Source organism: Heliconius melpomene, chromosome 15, assembly GCF_056956725.1.
Source record: "Heliconius melpomene rosina isolate 202511_hmr_F chromosome 15, ASM5695672v1, whole genome shotgun sequence".
NCBI classification, from domain to species: Eukaryota; Metazoa; Arthropoda; class Insecta; order Lepidoptera; family Nymphalidae; genus Heliconius; species Heliconius melpomene.
Window position 1 is genome coordinate 11937137 of NC_140403.1, and position 23008 is coordinate 11960144.

The 23008-nt window shown below is 46.3% G+C and overlaps 2 protein-coding genes across 2 annotated transcripts; one reads left to right on the forward strand and one right to left on the reverse strand.

Annotated features, from left to right (window-relative positions):
• Window positions 1–272: 272 nt before the first annotated feature.
• Window positions 273–1750, reverse strand: LOC146531726 (uncharacterized). The gene has a single exon (XM_085198407.1). The coding sequence runs from the start codon at window positions 1036–1038 to the stop codon at window positions 490–492; it is 549 nt and encodes a 182-aa protein (XP_085054533.1). The 5' UTR covers window positions 1039–1750; the 3' UTR covers window positions 273–489.
• A 15884-nt stretch (window positions 1751–17634) lies between these two features.
• Window positions 17635–21068, forward strand: LOC146531727 (uncharacterized). Its single transcript, XM_085198593.1, has 2 exons — window positions 17635–18573; window positions 21057–21068. Exons 1-2 carry the CDS (start codon window positions 17635–17637, stop codon window positions 21066–21068), a joined length of 951 nt encoding a protein of 316 aa, XP_085054719.1.
• Window positions 21069–23008: the final 1940 nt, after the last annotated feature.

Below are 23008 nucleotides of genomic sequence, written 5' to 3' on the forward strand. Positions count from 1 at the left end.
ACTGGAAGGTCCCTACGCTGCAATTTATCGGCCTTTTTAGTTTTAGGTTTAGGTTTGGGTTTAGGGAGTGTTACGGGCACCGCGTCATCTGTTTCTCCGTCAGAGGACATTGCCAACATAATGGATTCAATATCAGGGGAGCTGCATCTGCTGCCAGGTGATTGAGCAGCTCCAGACACAGGGGGGATAGGATTCTGACGACTTGTCCCGGCTTCCGAGGAAGCCTGTGGATAAATAGGATTCAGAAGGATGGAAAATAATTCACTCGCAAGGGTGATCAAAGGGCTGCGCAGCCTTTTAATAACAGATTCACAAGAGAATGACAAACATAAACGTCAATAGTGACAGATTATTAACAACTTACAAATAAAATGTTGCTACTTAAAATATGTTAATTATAATGTATAATAAAGTTAATTATTTAAATTAAGAAAAATAAAACTATTATTTTGGTCTTGAACATGCCCCCGGCCGTTGAAAGCTGGCCTTTCAACACGACTCGTTGGCTACTGGAAGTGGACATATTTTACTGAAAGACCTTCGGACCACTCCTGTTGAAGTTTTAATATCGGCCACTCTGTTAACTCCATCACTACCAGGGAATACAGCAACCACTCGACCCAGTCTCCACTTTAATGGTGGTAGATTGTCCTCTTTGAGAAGAACAAGGGAATTCATAAGCAAGCCATCTTTACAGGTACGCCATTTTATTCTTTGTTGGAGCTCCGAGATATATTCCTTGCTCCACCTGGACCAGAAATGCCGTCGTAACTGTTCGATCCGCTGGAATCGAGTTAAGTGATTGTAAGGAGAGTCGCCATGAGGAGTCGGTAAAGACATCAGTGGTCGTCCGATGATAAAATGTCCTGGAGTAAGAGGCATGAAGTCTTCGGGTTCTGGCGATAGAGGTGTAAGCGGTCGGGAGTTGAGGATCGCCTCAATTTGAACTAAAACTGTGTAAAGTTCCTCAAATGTCAAATTAAATTTCCCAACACTTGCTGAAGATGAAATTTGGTTGATTTTACACCTGCCTCCCATAAGCCTCCGAAATGCGGCGAATAAGCCGGTATAAAATGAAATTCAATTTGGTCATTGGCGGCAGCCGATGACAGCGAATTACAATTATGCTTTAAAAATTTTGATAATTCGTTGTAAGCACCAACAAATGAAGTCCCATTATCCGAGTAAATATTTAAGGGTTTTCCCCTTCGTGCAATGAACCTCCTTAACGCTAACAAATAATTATTGCTGGTCAAATCGCCTACTAGCTCAATATGAACGGCTTTAGTTGAAAAACAAACAAAAAGTACAATGTATACTTTTACCAATCTGCATCCACGACCTTGACGGCTAGCAGCATAAATTGGACCGGCATAATCAACGCCTACAGATTGAAAAGGAAAACTATTGGATAATACGCGATTTTTGGGTAAATTACCCATGATAGGTGAAATAACTTGACCCTTCATACGACTGCACCTTACGCATTTCCGATAGCAAGCTTTGACGAGATTACGGCCACCGATTGGCCAATATTGTTCTCTAATCGAGGCAAGTAACAGCTGAGGCCCTGCGTGTTTAAGTCGCTGATGTTCGTGATTGACAAGTAACTTAGTGAATTGATGTGTGGACTGTATTAATATAGGAAACTTTTTATCATATGGGTACTCTGAGTTACCCAAGCGACCACCAACACGCATAATGTTATTTTTATCGAGAAAAATATTAAATTTGAGTAATGGGCTCTTTTTTAACAAAGGCTGGTGGTTCAATAACAACGAATACTCTGGAAATGATTCCTGTTGTGAGACTCTTAATAGTAAATTTAAAGCGTCTTGCAAATCCGTTTTACTTAAATAATTATGAGTAATTTTATTCTTTTTACATAATTTAATAAATCTCAAGGCGTACGCAGTAGCACGTATTAATCTAGACATATTCGAAAAACGATTAAAATCTATGAATTGATTATTATTGGAAGACATTTCACTCGTGGAAGTAGTGAATAATGAAATTTCTGGTCGTAATTCAGGTAGAATTTTATCAGAGTTCACCGTGACTGGCCAACATAATTGATCCTCCTGTAAAAATCTTTTACATTATTATTTAATGTGTTCAGTTGAAGTGACTCATCAATGTTAATTAAATTGCATTTTACATTTGACAACTGATTAGATGAGACTGAACCACATACTAACCATCCAAGCTTAGTTTCACACAACGTAAGGGTACATTGACCTTGACCTAATCTTATGCGCTGAGATCCTAATAGGTCCCAGAATACATCAGCACCTAATATCATATCAATCCCGGCAGGTGAATGAAAGTTCGGGTCCGCTAAGCAAATATTGGATGGGAATTTAAACTGCGATAAATCTAATTGCTGAGATGGCACGTTACTTGTAATAGATGGTAAAATAAAACATTGCAAGCTTGTAGTATATTTATTATTCAATGATTTTATTGAAACTGTACACATTTTATTTACCTGTGACAGTACGCTGTTAACGCCCATTAAGGATTTATCAATTTCAGTTATATGTGTATTCAACTTACTATATAAACGTTCCGTCATAATACATGAAGTGCTACCACTGTCGAGAATAACGCGAGCAATAATTTCACGATCATTCTTATCACATATTTTAATAAGTGCAGTAGACAGCAATACTTCATGCTGAGCGCACGGGAGCGGTGACGTAACGCTCGTTGATAAAACAATACCGTTTTCGGAGCCTGACCTAGAAGGTTCGTTAGATGTGCGTGCGCCATCGACGCTAACCTGTCGGTTACCTTTCTGTTTAGGTTTATAACCAGACAAATGAATAAGAGTGTGGTGTTTACGTTTACAGAATTTACACCCTGACTTTTTACATTGATTTGCGTAATGTCCTTTTTTAAAACAATTATAACATATTTTAAAAGTAGATAAAATTTGTAATCTCGCGTCAATGCTCAATGAAAGAAAATCAGAACAAGTAGACAAGTTATGTTCACCGTTACACTTAGGGCACAGTGTTTTAGATGGAGAAGATAAAGAAGATGGAGAAGGTATAGGCTCACTCTTGTGGTATGAAATCATAGCTTTATACCTTGAAGGTTTCAATAAGTTACTGTTATCATTATTATTATTAACTGACGATTTAATATGGTGAGATTCAAGTGTCTCTAATAAGTCAGCGCGATTACGAATGAAATCAAGAAGTGATTTTAATTTAATTGGTTGATCGTTATCTAATCGACCTTTGAACTCCTCCCAGTCACGGAATGCTTTCGCATCTAATTTTTGAGTAATAATATAAATCAACAGTGTATCCCAGTGTTCCGTGGGCTCCCCAAGGGAGCTTAACGCACGAATATTTTTATTTATCTGATCAATTACACTTTTAAAAATAAAGGAGGACTGTTTATTTATTACCTCAATATGAAATAAAGCTGAGATGTGGTGCTGAACTAATAATCGCTTATTATCAAACCGCTCACACAAAAGAGTCCATGCAGTAATGTAATTCTTCGCTGAAAATTCAATTGACTGGATGAAAACTGCAGCAGTCCCTTCTAACGAAGCACGCAAGTAATGAAACTTGTTTATATCATCAATTTCGCTATTTAAATGAATGAGACTGGTAAATGTATCTCGAAACTCGAGCCAATTGCTATAGGAACCACTAAATTTTGGCAATTGAATAGTAGGTAACTTGACCAGCTTATGATTATTTATATGAGACGCTTCATTGATTAATTTACACCTAACATCATCTCGTTGAAAATTTTCTATTAATTGTTGTGCTTTAACAACGCAGGTGAAATATTGAGATTCAAATGACATGCGTTCTTGCAACTGTATATCTAGCACATCTAAACATTCTAAGTTCGTTTGAACCTCATCAAACTGATTATAAACAGTTTCGATCTTACCTAGTCTTAATTGTAACTCACTGATATCGGAAGCCGTCAACGAAGCAGGATCCAATGAATTAATATAACTGACAAACAGTGTCAGTCGACCCTTATAGCTTCCGCGTCTCTTAATGAATTCCTTCTCTTCAGGCATTATGGGAGATAAGCGTTATCACCTGGAATTGTTTACAGTAAACCTTAAATTAATACAATTCCTACCTGAACAAATAGAAAAAGGACATAGAGAAACATGTGAGTACAAATTATAAACCTTTGACTAGTGTTTTAATGATCTGACTTTGTTAATTAAATTAAAAGTAACAATGTTTGTTAATGAATGCTGTTAAACCAAAGAATGAAAGTTCAATGAACTAATGTGACCAGTAAACTGTATTAATAAATTAATGTCTTACTTGAGTGAATATTAATAGATTTGAGTATATTAAATTTATAAAAATTACAGTATTTATAATATATTTCTCAAATCTTACTCAAAAATGACTAAACTTCACCAATTACCTAGTTACATGAACAAATTCGTGTCTATGACACGTGTAAAATTAACTATTTAATTTTACTAACCTGATACAGCATTTAATTGAATTAAATACCTTGCGAGTGGTGGGTTGTATTAAGAGAAACACTTAATAATAAATATCTAAAGAATACTTCTTCAAAATGTGATATGATTCCCCGTGACCTTACTTGACCTCTGCACACGTTGACAAATATTTCCTTAAATATTCTTGAAATCCTTTAATTTAATAGATTTTCCTTATTTCTTCTATTTCAGATGGTGTTCTCAACATCCAGATCGATTTGAATCATGAATACTTCAAATCGTGATATGATATCTCGTGTGCTTACTTAACCTCTGCACACGTTGAAAAATATTTCCTTAAATTCTTGAAATCCTTTGATTTAATTGATTTTCGTTAATCCCAGACGGTGTCCTCAACATCCAGCTCGACATGGACCATGGATAAATAGGATTCAGAAGGATGGAAAATAATTCACTCGCAAGGGTGATCAAAGGGCTGCGCAGCCTTTTAATAACAGATTCACAAGAGAATGACAAACATAAACGTCAATAGTGACAGATTATTAACAACTTACAAATAAAATGTTGCTACTTAAAATATGTTAATTATAATGTATAATAAAGTTAATTATTTAAATTAAGAAAAATAAAACTATTATTTTGGTCTTGAACAGCCTGAGACAAAGTCTTTTTCTTTGTACTTGTAGGCGTTTGAAACATTCTTTTATAGTCCATTTTTATAATTAAAACAACAAATAATGATTCTACAAAAAGTTAGCGCAGTCTAGAAAGAGAACAGAGGCAGGTAAGTACAGGTAAGTGGGTGGTTTTGAGAGCTATACTCGAAAAACTCTAAAAACGTCAACAATGCAACGAGATAACGCAGGAATTACAAGATTAAATATTAAATAATTAAGTAAAATACTAAAATTAGAGTGTAACATTAAAGCCTAACATTAAATACTAAACAGAACGACAAAATATATATATATATTTTTTTAATCTTTCTAAGAAAATATTTGAAATTCAAAATTAAAGTTAACAAAATTATTAAAATTATGTTACAGCTGCTTACATAAACCATTCACAAATTATATTCCCACCATTATGTATTTTCCGACAAAAGAAATATAATACAAAGAAAATAATTAAGTTCTAAATTTTAAACATTTATGATAATGCACGAACGTTCATGCTTTGTTTAGCTCAATGTTCAAAGCCGACAGCTGCCGACTTTCTCTAAGCAATAGTTCGAACACTGCGCACGCGAAACTGACCCTTATATCTCACGTACGAAGTTCAAATTTGGACTGGACAACTGGACAACTCAAGGACAACAGGGGTTTATGACGCTATTTTGTATAGAGATATTTTGTATAGATTTTTTCTTAAGAAAATATTTAAAATTTAAAATCAAAGTTACCGAAAATTATTCAAATTAAGAGTTATATTACTATTTACTATATTATTAAACCTAAAACAAACACCTATCAGTCAGTATATCAATATAATTTACTAATTCTAATTTATTTTTACAAAACTAATTTATATACAATTAAACTTAACTATTTAGTATGGAGATCGGTGTTACGTAATTAGATTTGAAAAATCACTTTTTTATTTACAGTCGGATTTTAATTCTATTTTTTCTATTTTGTTGGATAGGTATAAAAAATGATCTTTACAAAATATCAATATTCTAGGTAATTGTTTTAGGTGTTAAATATACATTTGAAAATTTTTGAAGAATTACACTGTGCCCTCACTCAATGTTATTGTTAATAACTATTTTAATTATTATCCAAAAAATTTGAAAATTTCCACAAATGTTCTTTATTAAATTGTCCTTACGTTAAAAAAATAAAAAAGTGGGGTTGTCGATTTTGAATTAATTTTACCGACCTTGAAACTTGATATTTTCCCGAGGTGTGTCCGTTCTTAAGGTTTTTCTCAAATAACTTCGAATTTTTACACTAGATTTTAATTCTAAAAACACATTCTGAATAGTCACAACCAGGCACATCGAACAACATATAGTACATATCTCCACTTCTCTCCGTCGCGAAGTTAGCTCAAAGGTCATTCAAGGTCAAACTTCAATAAATACTCTTATATCTTTAAAACGGAAAATAGGAAAATTCTAAAATTTTGCAGGGACGTGTGGAAGAACTATGTGCACTGTATTATAAAATAAAAAAGTGGGGTTACCGATCTTGTTTCTCCGTCGCACGCGAAAAACAGAGATTTTTGGTACACTTTTTCACTGTTTTACACTAAAAACTCCGGTTATTCTGAAACTACTTGTCCGATTTGAATTATTTTTGTAAATATATGTACATTAGAGTCCCTGCTAGCACTATGCAAAAGTTTATCTAGATAAAAATTAGTTTACTATTTTTAATCACTATTTAAACTAATTTTAAGCGTATTTCGCTAATAAATGCACAGTTTTTCCAAGTTTTTTCACATTTCCACTTATCCGATTTTCACAATTTTTTCACTAACTTGTAGGGTAATTAAGCGCGCAACTTTTGACACATTTCACATATTTTTACGATAATTATTTCAGAACTTATGATTTTTTGGTCATAACTTAGCGGTTTTTTTGGCCTCGGGAGCTGCGGACGCGTGCGTACGCGACGCCGGCTCGACCCAGACTGGTTAGGTTAGGTTAGGTTAGGTTAGGTTAGGTTAGGTTAGGTTTCCAGGTGGCGGTTGTTTCGGAGCCCTACAGCGTTCCCGACAGAGATAACTGGGTAGCCGACAACACCGGGGTGGTGACTATTATCACCCAGGTCGCGGCGGGCTCTCCGCCCTTCTCACGAGTAGAGAGGGGTGCGGGATGCGTTGCTGCACTTGTCGGCGACCTAGTTGTCGTTGGGGTCTACTTTTCCCCCAATCGAACTCTTGCGGAGTTTGAAGAGTTCCTTATACGATTGGGGGAAATGGTAGAACGATTTCGTCCGGCGGAGGTGTTAGTGGCCGGCGATCTCAACGCGAAGTCCAGCGTGTGGGGCTCCGCAACGACGGATGTGCGTGGTGTGACGCTGTCGGAGTGGGTTGTTGCCACCGGTTTGTCTGTGCTCAACCGAGGGACCAAGAACACGTGTGTGCGAAGGCTGGGCGGATCCGTCGTGGACGTTTCGTTCGCGAGCCCGGCCCTAGCGCGTCGTGTTCGGGGCTGGCGAGTGCTGGATGATGTGGAGACTCTCTCGGATCACCTATACATCTTATACGAGATCTCCACACATTCAGCGGTGCAACCAGCCCCCTGTCCAAACTCGCGAGAGTACGGACCGCGGTGGCAACTGGGTCGTCTCGACAGGCAGTTGTTGGAGGAGGCCGCGATAGTGGAGTCCTGGCTGCCCCAGAGCTTGGCGTCTGCAGAAGACGCCGCATCCTGGGCGCAGGGGGCGCTGACGCGTATCTGTGACGCGTCAATGCCCCGTTCCGGGCGCCGCCCTCAACGGCGGCAAGTGTACTGGTGGTCGTGGGAGATCGCGCAACTGCGTAACACCTGCGTTGCGGCGAGACGCCAGTACAGCCACTATCGCAGACGGGTACAGAAGGTGCAGGAGGAGGAAGACCGACTGTACCGCGTCTATGTCGAGGCGAGAACGCAGCTGCAAGAGGAGATCGGTCGTGTGAAAGGCGAGTCGCACGACCGGTTGATCGCGGGGATAGACCAAGACCCGTACGGCACACCTTACCGAATGGTGCTCGGTAGGTTACGGGCTTGGGCACCACCACTGACGCAGACACTCCGACCGGACATTCTCCGAGGGGTTCTGTCGTCGCTATTCCCGCAGCGGGCCAGTTTTGCACCACCCAGTATGGCCCGCCCTGCAGCGCGTGAGGAGGTAGAGGAGGACGACGAGGACAGCGTCACACCACCGGTGGAGGAGGAGGAGCTCGAAGAAGCTGTACGCCGATCTCGGCTCAGGAGCACCGCCCCGGGCTTGGATGGCATTCCCGGCCGGGCGCTAACTCTGGCCCTGAACACCTTAGGGCCCAGAGTGCGAGGACTATTCACTGCCTGTCTGGCTCAAGCCATAATTCCACAGCGGTGGAAGACAGGCAGGTTAGTCCTCATCAAGAAGGAGGGTCGCCCGGCGGATTCATCCTCCGCCTACAGGCCCATCGTGCTCTTGAGCGAGATCGCCAAGCTCTTCGAGCGTGTTGTAGCCAGGAGGCTACAACACCATTTGGAGGGGACAGGTCCGGACCTCTCGGACCACCAGTATGGCTTCCGCAGGGGGCGCTCGACGGTGGATGCCATACTAGAGGTTAAGTCCTATGCGCAGGACGCGGTGGCCCGAGGCGATGGAGTCTTGGCGGTGTCTTTAGACATCGCCAACGCTTTCAACTCCCTGCCATGGCCCTGCATAAAGGAGGCACTGTTATACCATCGTGTGCCTCCATACCTGCGCCGCGTCATCGGGGCTTACCTGTCCGGGAGGTCTGTGACCTTTCCGGCTCCTGGAGGAGGTTGGGAGGAGTTTGTGGTGTCGGCCGGTGTTCCACAAGGATCGGTGCTGGGTCCGATCCTCTGGAACATCGGGTACGACTGGGTGCTGCGGGGCGGCACCCTGAGGGGGATAAAGGTCCTCTGTTACGCCGATGACACGCTGGTCTTGGCGCAGCAGAGGACCTATCGAGAGGCGGCGGTCCTCGCGACTGCTGGAGTTGCGGAGGTAGTCGGCCGCATAAAGCGGCTGGGCTTGGAAGTCTCCCTCAACAAGTCCGAGGCAATCTACTTCCATGCTCCTCGAAAGGGCCCACCGGCAGATGCCCACATCATCGTCGGTGGCGTCAAGATTGACGTTGCCCGGAGCATGAAGTACCTCGGACTTGTTCTGGATGGTCGGTGGAGTTTTCGGGGCCACTTTACATCTTTGGCCCCGAAACTGTTGAAGACAGCGGCGGCACTGGCGCGCCTTTTGCCCAATGTGGATGGGCCGAGCGCCTCTAGCCGTCGGCTGTACACCGGAGTGGTCAGATCGATGGCGCTCTACGGTGCTCCCGTATGGGCGGACGCTCTGGATCGGCACAACATCACCCTGCTGCGACGTGCGCAGAGGGTGATGGCCATCCGGGCGATACGGGGGTACCGGACCATCTCCGGTGAAGTGGCGTGCGTGCTGGCTGGAGTCATGCCGTGGGATCTGGATGCTCGTTCTCTGGCGTCGGTCTATTGCCGGCGTCGAGGCCTAGTGTCCGGGGAACCGGCAAGCCAAGCACGCACTGAGGAGGCGCGGGAAGCCGCGGTTGAAATGTGGGAAACTCGGCTGGCAACACCATCTGCCGGCCTGAGGACGATCGAGGCTGTTCGTCCAGTGTTCCGCCAGTGGTTAGCGCGGCGTCACGGCGTCCTAACCTTCCGCATGACACAGGTGCTCACGGGGCATGGCTGCTTCGGGGGTTACCTGTGTCGGATCGCCGGAAGGGAGCCCGACGCTCGCTGCCACCACTGCGGCGACTGCCTCGATGAGACGGCCCAGCACACGTTGGAGGTGTGCTCAGCCTGGGCGTCTCAACGTCGCGTTTTGCGCGACGTCATAGGGGACGACCTTTCCCTGCCGGCCGTGGTCAAGGCCATGGCCGGCAGCGAGACGTCGTGGGACGCGGTCTCATCCTTCTGCGAGGCAGTGGTGCTCGAGAAGGAGTCGGCGGAACGGGCGAGGGAGGCTTTTGCCGAAGTCGCCATCCGCCGTAGGAGACCGGGTCGCCGGAGGGCGGCACACGACCGCCGCCTTCCGCCCTAATGTGCCAGAGGGCGGTCAGCTTGGGGAAGCTGGCCGCCTACCAACCTGGCCCGAGTAGGCGCGCGCAGGTTGCTCCCGCGCGCCACTCAGAGCAGGCCGTCGAGGGTGCCCACACACCCTTGACTCCGCGACGTGCCTAGCAGGCTCCCGCCGCCGCGTTTCGTGGACGATTATAGTCCCCGCGTCTCGCGGCCAGTGGCGGTCGAGGAGGAGCACCGTGAGGTTTTAGTGGGTATTGGGATCGGCCTTCAGCCGGTCTACGAGTCCCACATAACCCGCTCGAGTCCCCACTCGGGCCGGTATCCGTAAAAGGATTTCCTCACGATAAAAAAAAAAAAAAAAAAAAAAAAAAAAAAAAAAAAAAAAAAAGGTTAGGTTAGGTTAGGTTTTTTTTTTTTTTTTTTTTGGGTGTTGAAGCCCTAGACTTTAATTTATTTTACTGATATCCAGTCTACTCTCACGACCGCAGTCCTCGCTAATGGATACGGGCGGCCGGGGTCGATCGAGTATACCTGATGGACTTAAGAAAATTTTTAATAACATTTAGTAATTTGTATATAACTTTATCTTAGGACTTCAAAATGATATTAGACACAATTCTTTAATATAACTTTTAAAGATTTAGACACTTTTTTACAAAGTAAATTTTGTTGTTCACATATTTTTGTTTAACAGGAATAAAAATCACTTTAATATTACATATAAAATTAAGACGCTTTTTTAATAAACAATATTCAATAAACACATATCTTTTTATATATCTTATTACACATAACTATTTTCTAACTTAAACTTATTTAGATATTACTAGTAGTATATATATATATTTTTCTTTTTTACTTCTTTTTTTTTCTTTTTGTTAATGTATATTTTTGTATTATATTTTTATATATTTTTTATATATTTTTTTTTTTTATTATATTTTTTTATATATTTTTTATATATTTTTATATATTTTTTATATTCTTTTTTTTTATATATTCTTTTTTATATATATTTTTTAAATTTACATTTCTTTTGATACACTGACTTTTTAATCAAAACTGTACAATGATATGTAGAACTATGAATTATGACCTTAAGACTATACTTATTAATAAAGACATAAATTTAAAACTAAACATATTTGTATAAACATAAATTTTAAAACCAAAACATATTAATAAACAATAAATTTAATACTATACATATTTATAAACATTTTTAATAACGTTATATTTTGAGACACAGTTTCAACTAGTTTTAAATAACAATTATATGTAAATTTTTAACTAAGATTATAACTTATTGCATTTATTTATGCGAAAATATAAATCAAAAGAAGGCGCGTTTGGAGTTTAGTAGGTGCCGTAATCTATTTTGTTTTTAACCTGATTTTGCATATAGATAACGGTTGGGCAAGAATAAGACATAGCGGAGTGTTCGGAATTTAAATTACTGTTGGTTTTACTGTTGAATTTTTCACAATTATAACATTTAGGAGTTGTTTTATTGGGTATATTGGGACATGCAGAGTGTTGGTGATTCACATCAGCGCAGTGTGAACAGGGCCTGCAGTCGGACACACAGTTTTTGCTGATATGTCCGAACTGCAGGCACCTGTAACACTGCATGAAAGGAGAGAAGTCACCAACATAGACCTGCTGGTGATCTATATTTAGTCGGCCCAGTCGGATTGCTTCCCGCCACACGACTGGACTAACGATAACAACTGCATTATATAAATTAGAATTACGATTATTATTACGTCTAAAACGGAGTTTAAAATCATTTTCATTATTTACAAGTGTTTTAATAGTTGGATTTTGCTGTATTACTATTGTAACTAAATCGTCGAGGGAAATATCAGTAGATATTCCCTTTAGAATAAGCATAGGTCGAAGTTTCTTGGCGGGTTCCGCGGTTACTATTGCAGACTCCTTAAGGAGTTCAAGTGTTTCATTACGATGTGTTTCGTTTAAGAATTCCACCCTTAATTTATTATTTTTAATAGTTTGAACTCTAGTGGGTGCATATGACTTGTTTCGGAATGAAATGCTATTTTTGAATTGTTTGATTGTGTCTTGTTTATTGTTAGTGTTTTCTATGGGTGTAATAACTAGTGCAGGCTTGTAGCTAGGTTTTGGGGGCTTTACTAAGGGTGGCTGGGATTTTTCTGAGTCTATTTCGGAACGGGTGGGGGATGTGTGAAGTGTACTTAACGGTTGCAGCTCTAATTTAAATTTCGATATCTCCTCCCTAACTGCTGCCACGATATCCTCTCTCAGTGTGCTATCGACCACTGGGGGTGCTATTGGGGGTGTGGGGGGTGTTGCTGTCGGAGCTGTGACCACAGGTGTCGGGTTCGAATCCCCTGGTTCCATCACAGCCTCCATATAAATGTCTGTGGCGAGTCTTATCTCCTGAGCGGCTTGTACTATGATTTTTTTATTTTCAGAGGTAACACTTTTGTGTTCCTCTATTGCAAAAACTATGGCCTGAGTCAGTTTATGGACGACGGCATACATCTTGTGGATATCCTTCGCTTCCACAGCAACAGCAGGGAGGGGCCTCGCGACTTTCGAAGCCTTCGACCTAGGCTTATTTTTGGTTTTAGGTGGAGTTTTGGGGCGATCTAGATCAAGATCTAGGCCGAGTTCCCCGTCGAGAGACATCTCTAATAATTGAGCGACTGAATCTGGAGTGCTGCACCTGCTCTCTGTGGCCACAGCATCTCCAGAGCCAGGGTTTTGAATTTTATTTTCCCTCTGGCTACTCGTCCCAGCCTCCGAGGTAGGCTGAGTCGTCTTATTATTTTTACAAGGCGGCGTTGAGAACATACGCTTGTAATCCATTTTTAAAAACAAATATAAGAGCAATAACAATTAAAAATTTAAAGTAAAAATTTAGATAATATTTAACAGATATAATTGCGCTTAAAAGGATTCCAACAAAAGAAATAGAATAAAAGAAAATAATTTAGTTTTAAATTTTAAATATTTATGATAATGGACGATCGTTAATGCTTTGTTTATTTCAATGTTCGAAGTTAACAGCTGCCGACTTTCTCACAATAGTTCACACGGCACAGATTCTACCTGCACACGCGAAACTGACCTTTATAACTACTCTTAACTAAGTTCAAATTTGGACTGGACAGCTGGGCGACTGGGCAACTCAAGGGCAATTAAAGTTTATAACACTGTTTTGTAAAGATTTTGCCTAAGAAAATATTTAAAATTTAAAATTAAAGTTAGAAATCAAAATATTAAATAATAATAAAACTAAAATTAACACAAATATTCTAAATAATATAGTCTCTAAGTTATTCCTCTCGACAAGGCGCTTCTTATGAACTATAACATGCTATGTTTACTATAAAATAGGATTACATCGACTTTTGTATGAAAATTGGTTGACGTAATATAATTCGAAAATTCACTTTTTTATTTTAAGTCTCATTTTAACACTGATTTTTCTAAATGATTAGGTAGGCCGAAAAAATGATATAAGGAAAGTTTCAAAATTGTCACTGCTGTATAAGTATGTATTTTAGAGTTTTTTAGGTTCACTAATTAAATTTAACAAAGTTTCACTATGCAGTCCGTTGGTATTTTCTTAATATCTATTACATTTATTGACCGAAAATTCTAAAACTTTGCACAAATGTTCTTGATAATATTGTCTGTAAGTTAAAAATATAAAAATATGGGGTTACCGATTTAACTTTTATGCAACTGACCTTTGAAGTTAAAGTTTTTGATGCACTGTGACAATTTTCGAGTTTTTCCCGAATATCTCGCGATTTTCCGACTGGATTTTCAAATAAAAACTAGATTCTTGATGGTCTCGTCCAGGCGCATCGAACTATGTATATCACTTGACTCTACTTATCTCCGTTTGGAAAATGACCCAAAGGTCATTCAAGGTCAAACTACTCTAAAAATGCTAATAACTTAAAAACGGAGAGTCCAAAAATTCTGAGATTTTGCAAAAACGTGCGGGGCCACTATATACACTGGGTAGTAAAATAAAAAAGGGGGGTTACTGATCTTATTTTCACGCCGCACGCGAAAAACTAGTCTAAATGTTGCACTTTTTCACTGTTTTGAAAGTTAATGTCTAATAACTCGGTAAATAATTATCCGATTTTCAAGATTTATATATGTAAATGTTCATAAACTTACTGGCTATTACTGTGTGATATTTCAGCTCGATACACAAAGATTTACTATTTTTAAAACACTTATTTCACTATTTGAGTCAATTTCTCCACTAAAAATACAGTTTTTCACAATTTTTTGGCACTTTCAATTATCCGATTTTCACAATTTTTACACAGGCACTTAGGTGAGTTCAGCGCGCTTCTTTTGATATGTTTCACAACTTTCTACGATAACTTTTGAGTAACTTATGATTTTTTGGTCATAACTTAGCGGTTTTTTGGCCTCGGGAGCTGCGGACGCGTGCGTACGCGACGCCGGCTCGACCCAGACTCGGTTAGGTTAGGTTAGGTTAGGTTAGGTTAGGTTAGGTTAGGTTAGGTTCCCAAGGGAGTTGCTGGTCTCCTACTGGGCGCGTCCCCCGGTGGCGGATAGGGGAAACCACTCGCACTTGCGGGCGAGTGGACCGGGAATTTGTTCCCGGCGCGGACCAAAACCAGCTAGGCATGGGCGTGTCTTTAGTCCATTGTTATGGACACGGCCTAGGGGAGCACACCCCGACAGAAAAGCCCCACTGTGGAACAGTAACAAACATGTCGGACAAGCAGAATTACAATTCACTACCCCAGGAGGGTTCCGGTCTCTACGAGGCCGGGGAATCCCTCCGTGCTACGGCACGCAAGCCCCGCGAATCTGGGGGGGGCCAGTCTTTCCGATGTGTTGCTGGGGAGGGGCCCGAGATGGGCGGAGTGGAGGGAGTGCCTGTGAAGGGCGGAGAAGGAGAAGGAGAAGGAGAAGTTGGGTCCGGGAAGGGCGAAGGTGTTGGAAGTGCAACGGCAGTGGTTGTGGAGACACGTGAATGTGAACAGCGGAGGCAGTCCGTGTCGAGTAGTGTGGCGTTTGGGTCAGATTATGTTGGCCAATTCGCAGAGGGGGAGCCGCGAGTGGTTTTGACCAGGGTGGATCTCGACGATGTAGCGTCTATCACTGGTGGTAGATCGAGGAGAGGATCTGGTTCGTCGTTTGGGCGGCTATGGGCAGCATTGGAGTCGAGAGCTTCTGATTCCGAAAGCGTAATGTCGGTGGAGTCGCAACGAACTAAGACGCGGTCACAGTTCATGAAAGATAGGAGGAAAAGACCACGGAAGCCGAGTGACCAATCAGGGTCCTCCGGCGATGGAGAGTCCGACCGACCGGCGTCAAAAGTTGTGGCCAAGAAAAGAGAAAGAGGTCGGCCTACTATAGAAGCTGAGAAGATTAGGGAGGCCAATAAAGAGGAGTTACAACTCAGAAATGAGAAAGAGGTACTGGAAAGTGTCTCAGTCGTGCGGTCTAGAGTCAGTTCTAGACTTTCAGACATGTCTCGGCGGTCCGATGGGGAGCAGGACGAAGCCAGACTCGCATCTGACCTACAGCATCAGGTGGCTGGGAGCCTAGAAATTATAAGGAAGGTTGCCACCAAGTCTGGTAACCTGAAGGGCACCTTTACCAGGGCCCTAAAGGAGGCTGCCAAAGCCATAGGCATGGCCGTAGACGAGTTGGCACAGCGGACGGCGACAGAGGAGGTGGCGCAGCTGCGCGTTCATAATAACAAGCTGCGCTACGAAATGTCGGAGTTGAGAAACGAGGTCAGTCTTTTACGGGCTGACCTCCAAAAGCAAAAGGGCCAAGGAGTGGCACCTGAGAAGGTTATGCCTGGGCGTTCCGACGAGCTGATGCGCTCCATTATGATGGAGGTCGGAACCATGGTCAGTGCAAGGATTGAGGGACTTGAGAGCCGACTTCTTCCGGAGAAGAGCATGCGCCCTCCGCTGGCGGCGTCAAAGGGTGCCAATAAAGCGACTGCCACAACATCGGCGAGGGCAGAGACGACAACCACGCTCATGGCTCCTGCGAACCCTGCTCCCAAAAGAGGCCCAATGCCGGAGAGTGGCAAGGGTAAGGGCAAGGGCAAAGGCAAGGGTAAGGGGAAGAGCACTGTGGCGAAAGCTCCAGAGCCGCGGCCTCTACCACCTGCTCTGGCAGACCTAAATGAGGGGTGGAACGTCGTCGCCAGGAAGGGCAAGAAGAAGAAGGAGAAGGCTGTCCAGCAGCAGCCGAAGGGCGGGAAGACGCGACAAAAGTCTGCGCCGAAAGCTCCCAGACTGCGACCTCCTAGGTCGTCTGTGGTTGCGCTGAAGCTGCAGCCGGGTGCTAAGGAGGTGACTTACAAGGACGTCCTGACCCAGATCAAGGAGAAGGTGGTACTGGAAGATCTGGGCATCACGGACGTCAGGTTCAGAGTTGCCTCAACGGGAGCGAGGCTACTCGAACTGCCGGGTTTGAATACCGGGGAGAAGGCGGACGTTCTCGCGCAACATCTGCGGAGCGTCCTTAACGCTGGCGATGTGCAGGTCTCGAGGCCCACCAGGTGTGCGGAGCTGAGAGTTTGTGGGCTCGATGACTCTGTGACATCGGAGGAGGTGGCGGCGGCTGTGAGTCGAGCAGGTGGCTGCGACGCTAGCGCCGTTAAAGTGGGGGAGATCCGCCAAGATCGAAATGGGCTCGGTACTGCCTGGCTCCGCTGTCCAGTGGCAGCGGCGAAGAAGGTCAGCGGCGGAAGGCTGTTGGTCGGCTTTGTGTCGGCACGCGTGCAGTTACTGAAGCCTCGCGTGCTGCGCTGCTTCCGCTGCCACGAAGTAGGGCATGTCGCGGCTAATTGCACGAGTGACAAAGACCGGAGTGCACACTGTTACAGGTGCGGGAAGCCAGGGCACAAACAAAGTAGCTGCTCCGCTTCGGCGCATTGTCCTATTTGTGAGGACGCAAAAAGGCCCGCGGATCATCTGGCAGGTGGAGCAGCGTGCGCCAAGATGTGCGCTCAATCGAAGAAGCGGAGAGGTGCGGCGAGGCGAACAAGCCGAAGCCGACCTGAAGCCCCGACGCAGGGCGAGGAGCTGCAGCACATGGAGCATCAATAATGGCGCTCCACGTGCTCCAGGCGAACATCAACCACTGTGCCAGAGCCCAAGACTTATTGGTCCAAAGCCTGGTGCAGTGGTCGATTCAGGTGGCGGTCGTTGCGGAGCCTTATAGCATTCCTGCGCGTGACAACTGGGTCGCAGACAACACCGGAGTGGTAGCTCTGGTCACCCAGATCGCTGCGGGCTCTCCGCCCTTTTCACGAGTAGAGAAGGGTGCGGGATGCGTCGCGGCACATGTCGGCGATCTAGTTGTAATAGGCGTCTACTTTTCTCCCAATCGAACTCTTGCAGAGTTCGAGGAATTCCTAATCCGCTTGGGGGAAATGGTGGAAAGACACCGTACGCCGGAGGTCTTGGTCGCAGGAGACCTGAATGCTAAATCCAGCGTGTGGGGCTCCGCAAAGACGGACGTACGTGGTGCGACATTGGAGGAGTGGATTGTCGCCACCGGTTTGTCAGTTCTCAACCGAGGGACTACAAACACGTGTGTGCGAAGGCAGGGCGGGTCCGTCGTAGACATTACGTTTGCGAGTCCTGTCCTAGCGTGCCGTGTTCAGGGCTGGCGAGTGCTGAATGATGTGGAGACTCTCTCGGACCATCTCTACATCCAATATGAGATCTCCACACATTCAGCGGCGCAGTCAGCCCCCAGTCCAACTTCGGGAGAGTTCGGACCGCGGTGGCGACTTGGGTGTCTCGACAGAGAACTCCTGGAGGAGGCTGCGATAGTGCAGGCCTGGCTGCCCCAGAGCTTGGCGTCTGTGGAAGACGCTGCCACCTGGGCGCAGAGGGCTATGACGCGTATCTGCGACGCGTCTATGCCCCGTTCTAGGCACCGCCCTCAGCGGCGACAAGTGTACTGGTGGTCGGGAGAGATCGCTCAATTGCGCGTCACCTGCATTGAGGCGAGACGCCAGTACACGCACTATCGCAGGCGGGTACGCCGAGAGGAAGAGGAGGAGGAACGGCGGTACCGCACGTATGTTGAGGCGAGGAAGGCGCTACAGGAAGCAATCGGTCGTTCGAAGGCAGAATCTAACGACCGATTGATCGCGGGGATAGACGGGGATCCGTTCGGAACGCCGTATCGCATGGTGTGCGGTAAACTCCGGACGTGGGCTCCGCCCTTGACGCAGTCGCTCCAACCGGACGTCCTCCGAGGAGTGCTGACGTCATTGTTCCCGCAGCGGGCCAGTTTTACACCACCAACCATGGCCCGCCCTGTAGTGCAGGAGGAGGAAGTCGATAGTGTCGCACCACTGGTGGATGAGAAGGAGCTCGAAGAAGCTATATGCCGATCTCGGCTCAAGAGCACCGCCCCGGGCTTGGATGGCGTTCCCGGCCGGGCGCTAACTCTGGCCCTTAACATCCTTGGGCCCAGAGTGCGAGGGCTATTCTCTGCCTGTCTGGCTCAAGCCATAATTCCACAGCGGTGGAAGACAGGCAGGCTAGTCCTCATCAAGAAGGAGGGTCGCCCGGCGGATTCAGCCTCCGCCTATAGGCCCATCGTGCTCTTGAGCGAGATCGCCAAGCTCTTCGAGCGTGTTGTAGCCAGGAGGCTGCAACACCACTTGGAGGAGACAGGTCCGGACCTCTCGGACCAGCAGTATGGCTTCCGCAGGGGGCGATCGACGGTGGATGCCATACTGGAGGTGAAGTCCCATGCGCAGGATGCGGTGGCCAAGGGCGATGGAGTTTTGGCGGTGTCTTTAGACATCGCCAACGCCTTCAACTCCCTGCCCTGGCCCTGCATTAAGGAGGCACTTTTATACCACCGTGTGCCTCCATACCTGCGCTGCGTCATCGGGGCTTACCTGTCCGGGAGGTCTGTGATCTTTCCGGCTCCTGGAGGAGGTTGGGAGGAGTATGAGGTGTCGGCCGGTGTTCCACAAGGATCGGTGCTGGGTCCGATCCTCTGGAACATCGGATACGACTGGGTGCTGCGAGGCGGTACCCTGAGGGGGATAAAGGTCCTCTGCTACGCCGATGACACGCTGGTCTTGGCACAGCAGAGGACCTATCGGGAGGCGGCGGTACTCGCGACCGCTGGAGTAGCGGAGATTGTCGGCCGCATAAGGCGGCTTGGTCTGGAGGTCGCCTTGAACAAGTCCGAGGCGTTATACTTCCATGCTCCTCGAAAGGGCCCACCACCTGATGCCCACATCGTCGTCGGTGGCGTCAACATAGACGTCAAGAGGAGCATGAAGTACCTCGGACTTGTTCTGGACGGTCGGTGGAGTTTCCGGGGCCACTTTACATCCTTGGCCCCGAAACTGATGAAGACAGCGGCGGCACTGGCGCGCCTTTTGCCCAATGTCGATGGGCCGAGCGCCTCTAGCCGTCGGCTGTACACCGGAGTGGTCAGGTCGATGGCCCTCTACGGTGCTCCCGTCTGGGCGGACGCCCTGGATCGGCAAAACATCACCCTGCTACGACGGGCGCAGAGGGTGATGGCCATCCGGGCGATACGGGGGTACCGGACCATCTCCGGTGAGGTGGCGTGCGTGCTGGCTGGAGTCATGCCGTGGGATCTGGATGCTCGGTCTCTGGCGTCGGTCTATTGCCGGCGTCGAGGCCTAGTGTCCGGGGAACCGGCAAGCCAGGCACGCACTGAGGAGGTGCGGGTAGCCGCAATGGAGTTGTGGGAATCTCGGCTGGCAACACCATCTGCCGGCCTGAGGACGATCGAGGCTGTTCGTCCAGTGTTCCGCCAGTGGTTAGCGCGGCGTCACGGCGTCCTAACCTTCCGCACGACACAGGTGCTCACGGGGCATGGCTGTTTCGGGGGTTATCTGTGTCGGATCGCCGGGAGGGAGCCCGACGCTCGCTGCCACCACTGCGACGACTGCCTCGATGAGACGGCCCAGCACACATTGGAGGTGTGCTCAGCCTGGGCGTCTCAACGTCGCGCTTTGCGCGACGTCATAGGGGACGACCTTTCCCTGCCGGCCGTGGTCAAAGCTATGGCCGGCAGCGAGACGTCGTGGGATGCGGTCTCATCCTTCTGCGAGGCAGTGGTGCTCGAGAAGGAGTCGGCGGAACGGGCGAGGGAGGCTTTTGCCGAAGTCGCCATCCGCCGTAAGAGACCGGGTCGCCGGAGGGCGGCACACGATCGCCGCCTTCCGCCCTAATGTGCCAGAGGGCGGTCAGCTTGGGGAAGCTGACCGCCTACCAACCTGGCCCGAGTAGGCGCGCGCAGGTTGCTCCCGCGCGCTACTCCGAGCAGGCCGTCGAGGGTGCCCACACACCCTTGACTCCGCGACGTGCCTTGCAGGCTCCCGCCGCCGCGTTTCGCGGAAGACTCACGTCCCCGTGTCTCGCGGTCAGTGGCGGTCGAGGAGGAGCACCGTGAGGTTTTAGTGGGTATTGGGATCGGCCTTCAGCCGGTCCACGAGTCCCACATAACCCGCTCGAGTCCCCACTCGGGCCGGTATCCGTAAAAGGATTTCCTCACGATAAAAAAAAAAAAAAAAAAAAAAAAAAAAAAAAAAAAAAAAAAAAAAAGGTTAGGTTAGGTTAGGTTAGGTTAGGTTAGGTTAGGTTAGGTTAGGTTAGGTTAGGTTAGGTTAGGTTAGGTTAGGTTAGGTTAGGTTAGGTTAGGTTAGGTTAGGTTAGGTTAGGTTAGGTTAGGTTTTTTTTTTTTTTTTTTTTTTTTTTTTTTTTTTTTTTTTTTTTCGTCCCTCTGACGTAATCAGAGACTTTATTAATTTTGTTTTATTTTATTCAACTGATTTTAATTTTGAAGAAGTGGCTCTAGGCCAATGATGAATTTCACTTTAAAATAATATCTTGGATGAAACTGCTGGAATGTGCTTTAGAATAAGATTTACCGCTGACGCTGGAAGTACTTTTATTTTATTTATTTCTACTAATAACTTTGTTGCCTATGTCTTTACAGAAATTTACAAATGCTTCGTGGCTCTCCCTGTCCCTTAACAATGTTTTTAGGTTGTCGGCTGCTATCCTTTTACCGGTTTGGATCTCCAGTTGGGCCCTCTCACTACTGTGGACCGGACACTCGCACAGAATGTGAGTCACGCTCTCTGCGGTGCCCGGCTCACAGATGCACGATGGGCTCTCCCTGCACTTAAACCTATGTAAGTACTGGGAGAACCCACCGTGGCCGGTCAATATTTGAGTCAACACCGTGTCCATATTAAGCCTCCTGGTGGTCTTGTAAGCGCTTGCTACATCCGCGAAGAACAGTTTTGTTCCGGACGCCGTTTGGCCAGACTGGTATCTCCGATTCCATTCGCCAATCGACTTCTGACGAAGAAGTCGTTTGGCGAATGAGATCGGACACGCGTCGTAGTCTGGCCTTTTTTTCAATTTGGTCGCTAGCTTGGCCAGCTCGTCTGCGCGCTCGTTCCCCTCCAGCCCTGCGTGTGCCTTCACCCAAAACAAGCATACGTTCTTATTTTGGGTGCGACAACGCCTCAGGTTGTCCCTGATTTGCACTACCAGTGGGTGGAGGGACTTTTGGCCTATCACCGACTCGAGTGACGATCTCGAGTCGGTGTATAGACCAAAGGAGCTGGCCGGATTTTCCAGCATTAGGGCTGTGGCCCTGCACAGCGCCAGTAGCTCAGCCTGGTAGACCGAGCAGTGCGAAGCAAGTTTCAGTTTGAAGGCCCTGGTTTCCGCGTCGCCATTCCACACGGATATGGCCGCCCCAACTCGCTCTTCAAACTTACTCCCATCTGTAAACATTCGCACTGCTTGGCAGTTGTGCCTATCAACCTGCTCTCGGTCCTCCAGGCTGGAGAATTTGAGGGCTGTTCCCTCTGCCGGGTGCTGCAATCCGAAGGGCCCAACTCTCCGCTCGATCTGCCTGTCCCCAAGGACGGCTTCGGATTTCCCCCTCTTGATCTCATAGAGGGCCGCCGCCTCCTGCACCCTGAGATCAAGTGGCAGCAATCCAGCAAGCACCAGGGAGGCATTCAGGGAGACGGTTCGGTGGGCCCTGACGATTTTCTGGGCAAAACCCCTTTGCAATGCGTCCAAACGCTTCCGGACTCCCAACTTTTGTGCCTCTTTTGCCCATGCGCTCGCCGCATACAATACCACCGGTTCGACAACTGCCGTGTATATTAGTTTAACGACTTCGGGCTGAAGACCCCAACTGGCTTTCGCCGCTCTGGACAGTTGTTTATAAATGTTTGTCACCTTTAGATTTAATTTGTTGACATGTGAGTTGAAGGTGAGCTTGTCGTCGATTGTCAGTCCGAGTATCTTTATTTCTTTGAAGAATGCAACACCGATCCCGCCCATGGTCAGGCGTGGGGTATCATATTTTAGCTTACGCGTCACCATCATCGCCTGAGTTTTGTGTGGCGCAAACTTCAATTTATTCGTTGTACCCCACTCCTGAACATAGGCGAGAGCGGCGTTGGCCCGCAGGGACAACTCCAGACCGGTGTCTCCCTCAAACACTAGAACGACGTCGTCCGCGAATGCCTGGCAATAAATCTGTTGGCGCACGAGTCCATGAAGCAGGGGATCAAGAAGAAGGTTCCACAAGGTTGGGCCACCTATCGATCCCTGCACACAGCCTTTTGTGGAATTTTTAGAGTATTCCGCGCCGGCGTATCTCACGGCAACCCTTCGGTCCTGGAGATAGCTGTCGATCACTCGTCTTAGGTTAATAGGGCAACTTTCCTCAGCCAGTCTAGTTTTTATAGCTGGCCACCATGCGCT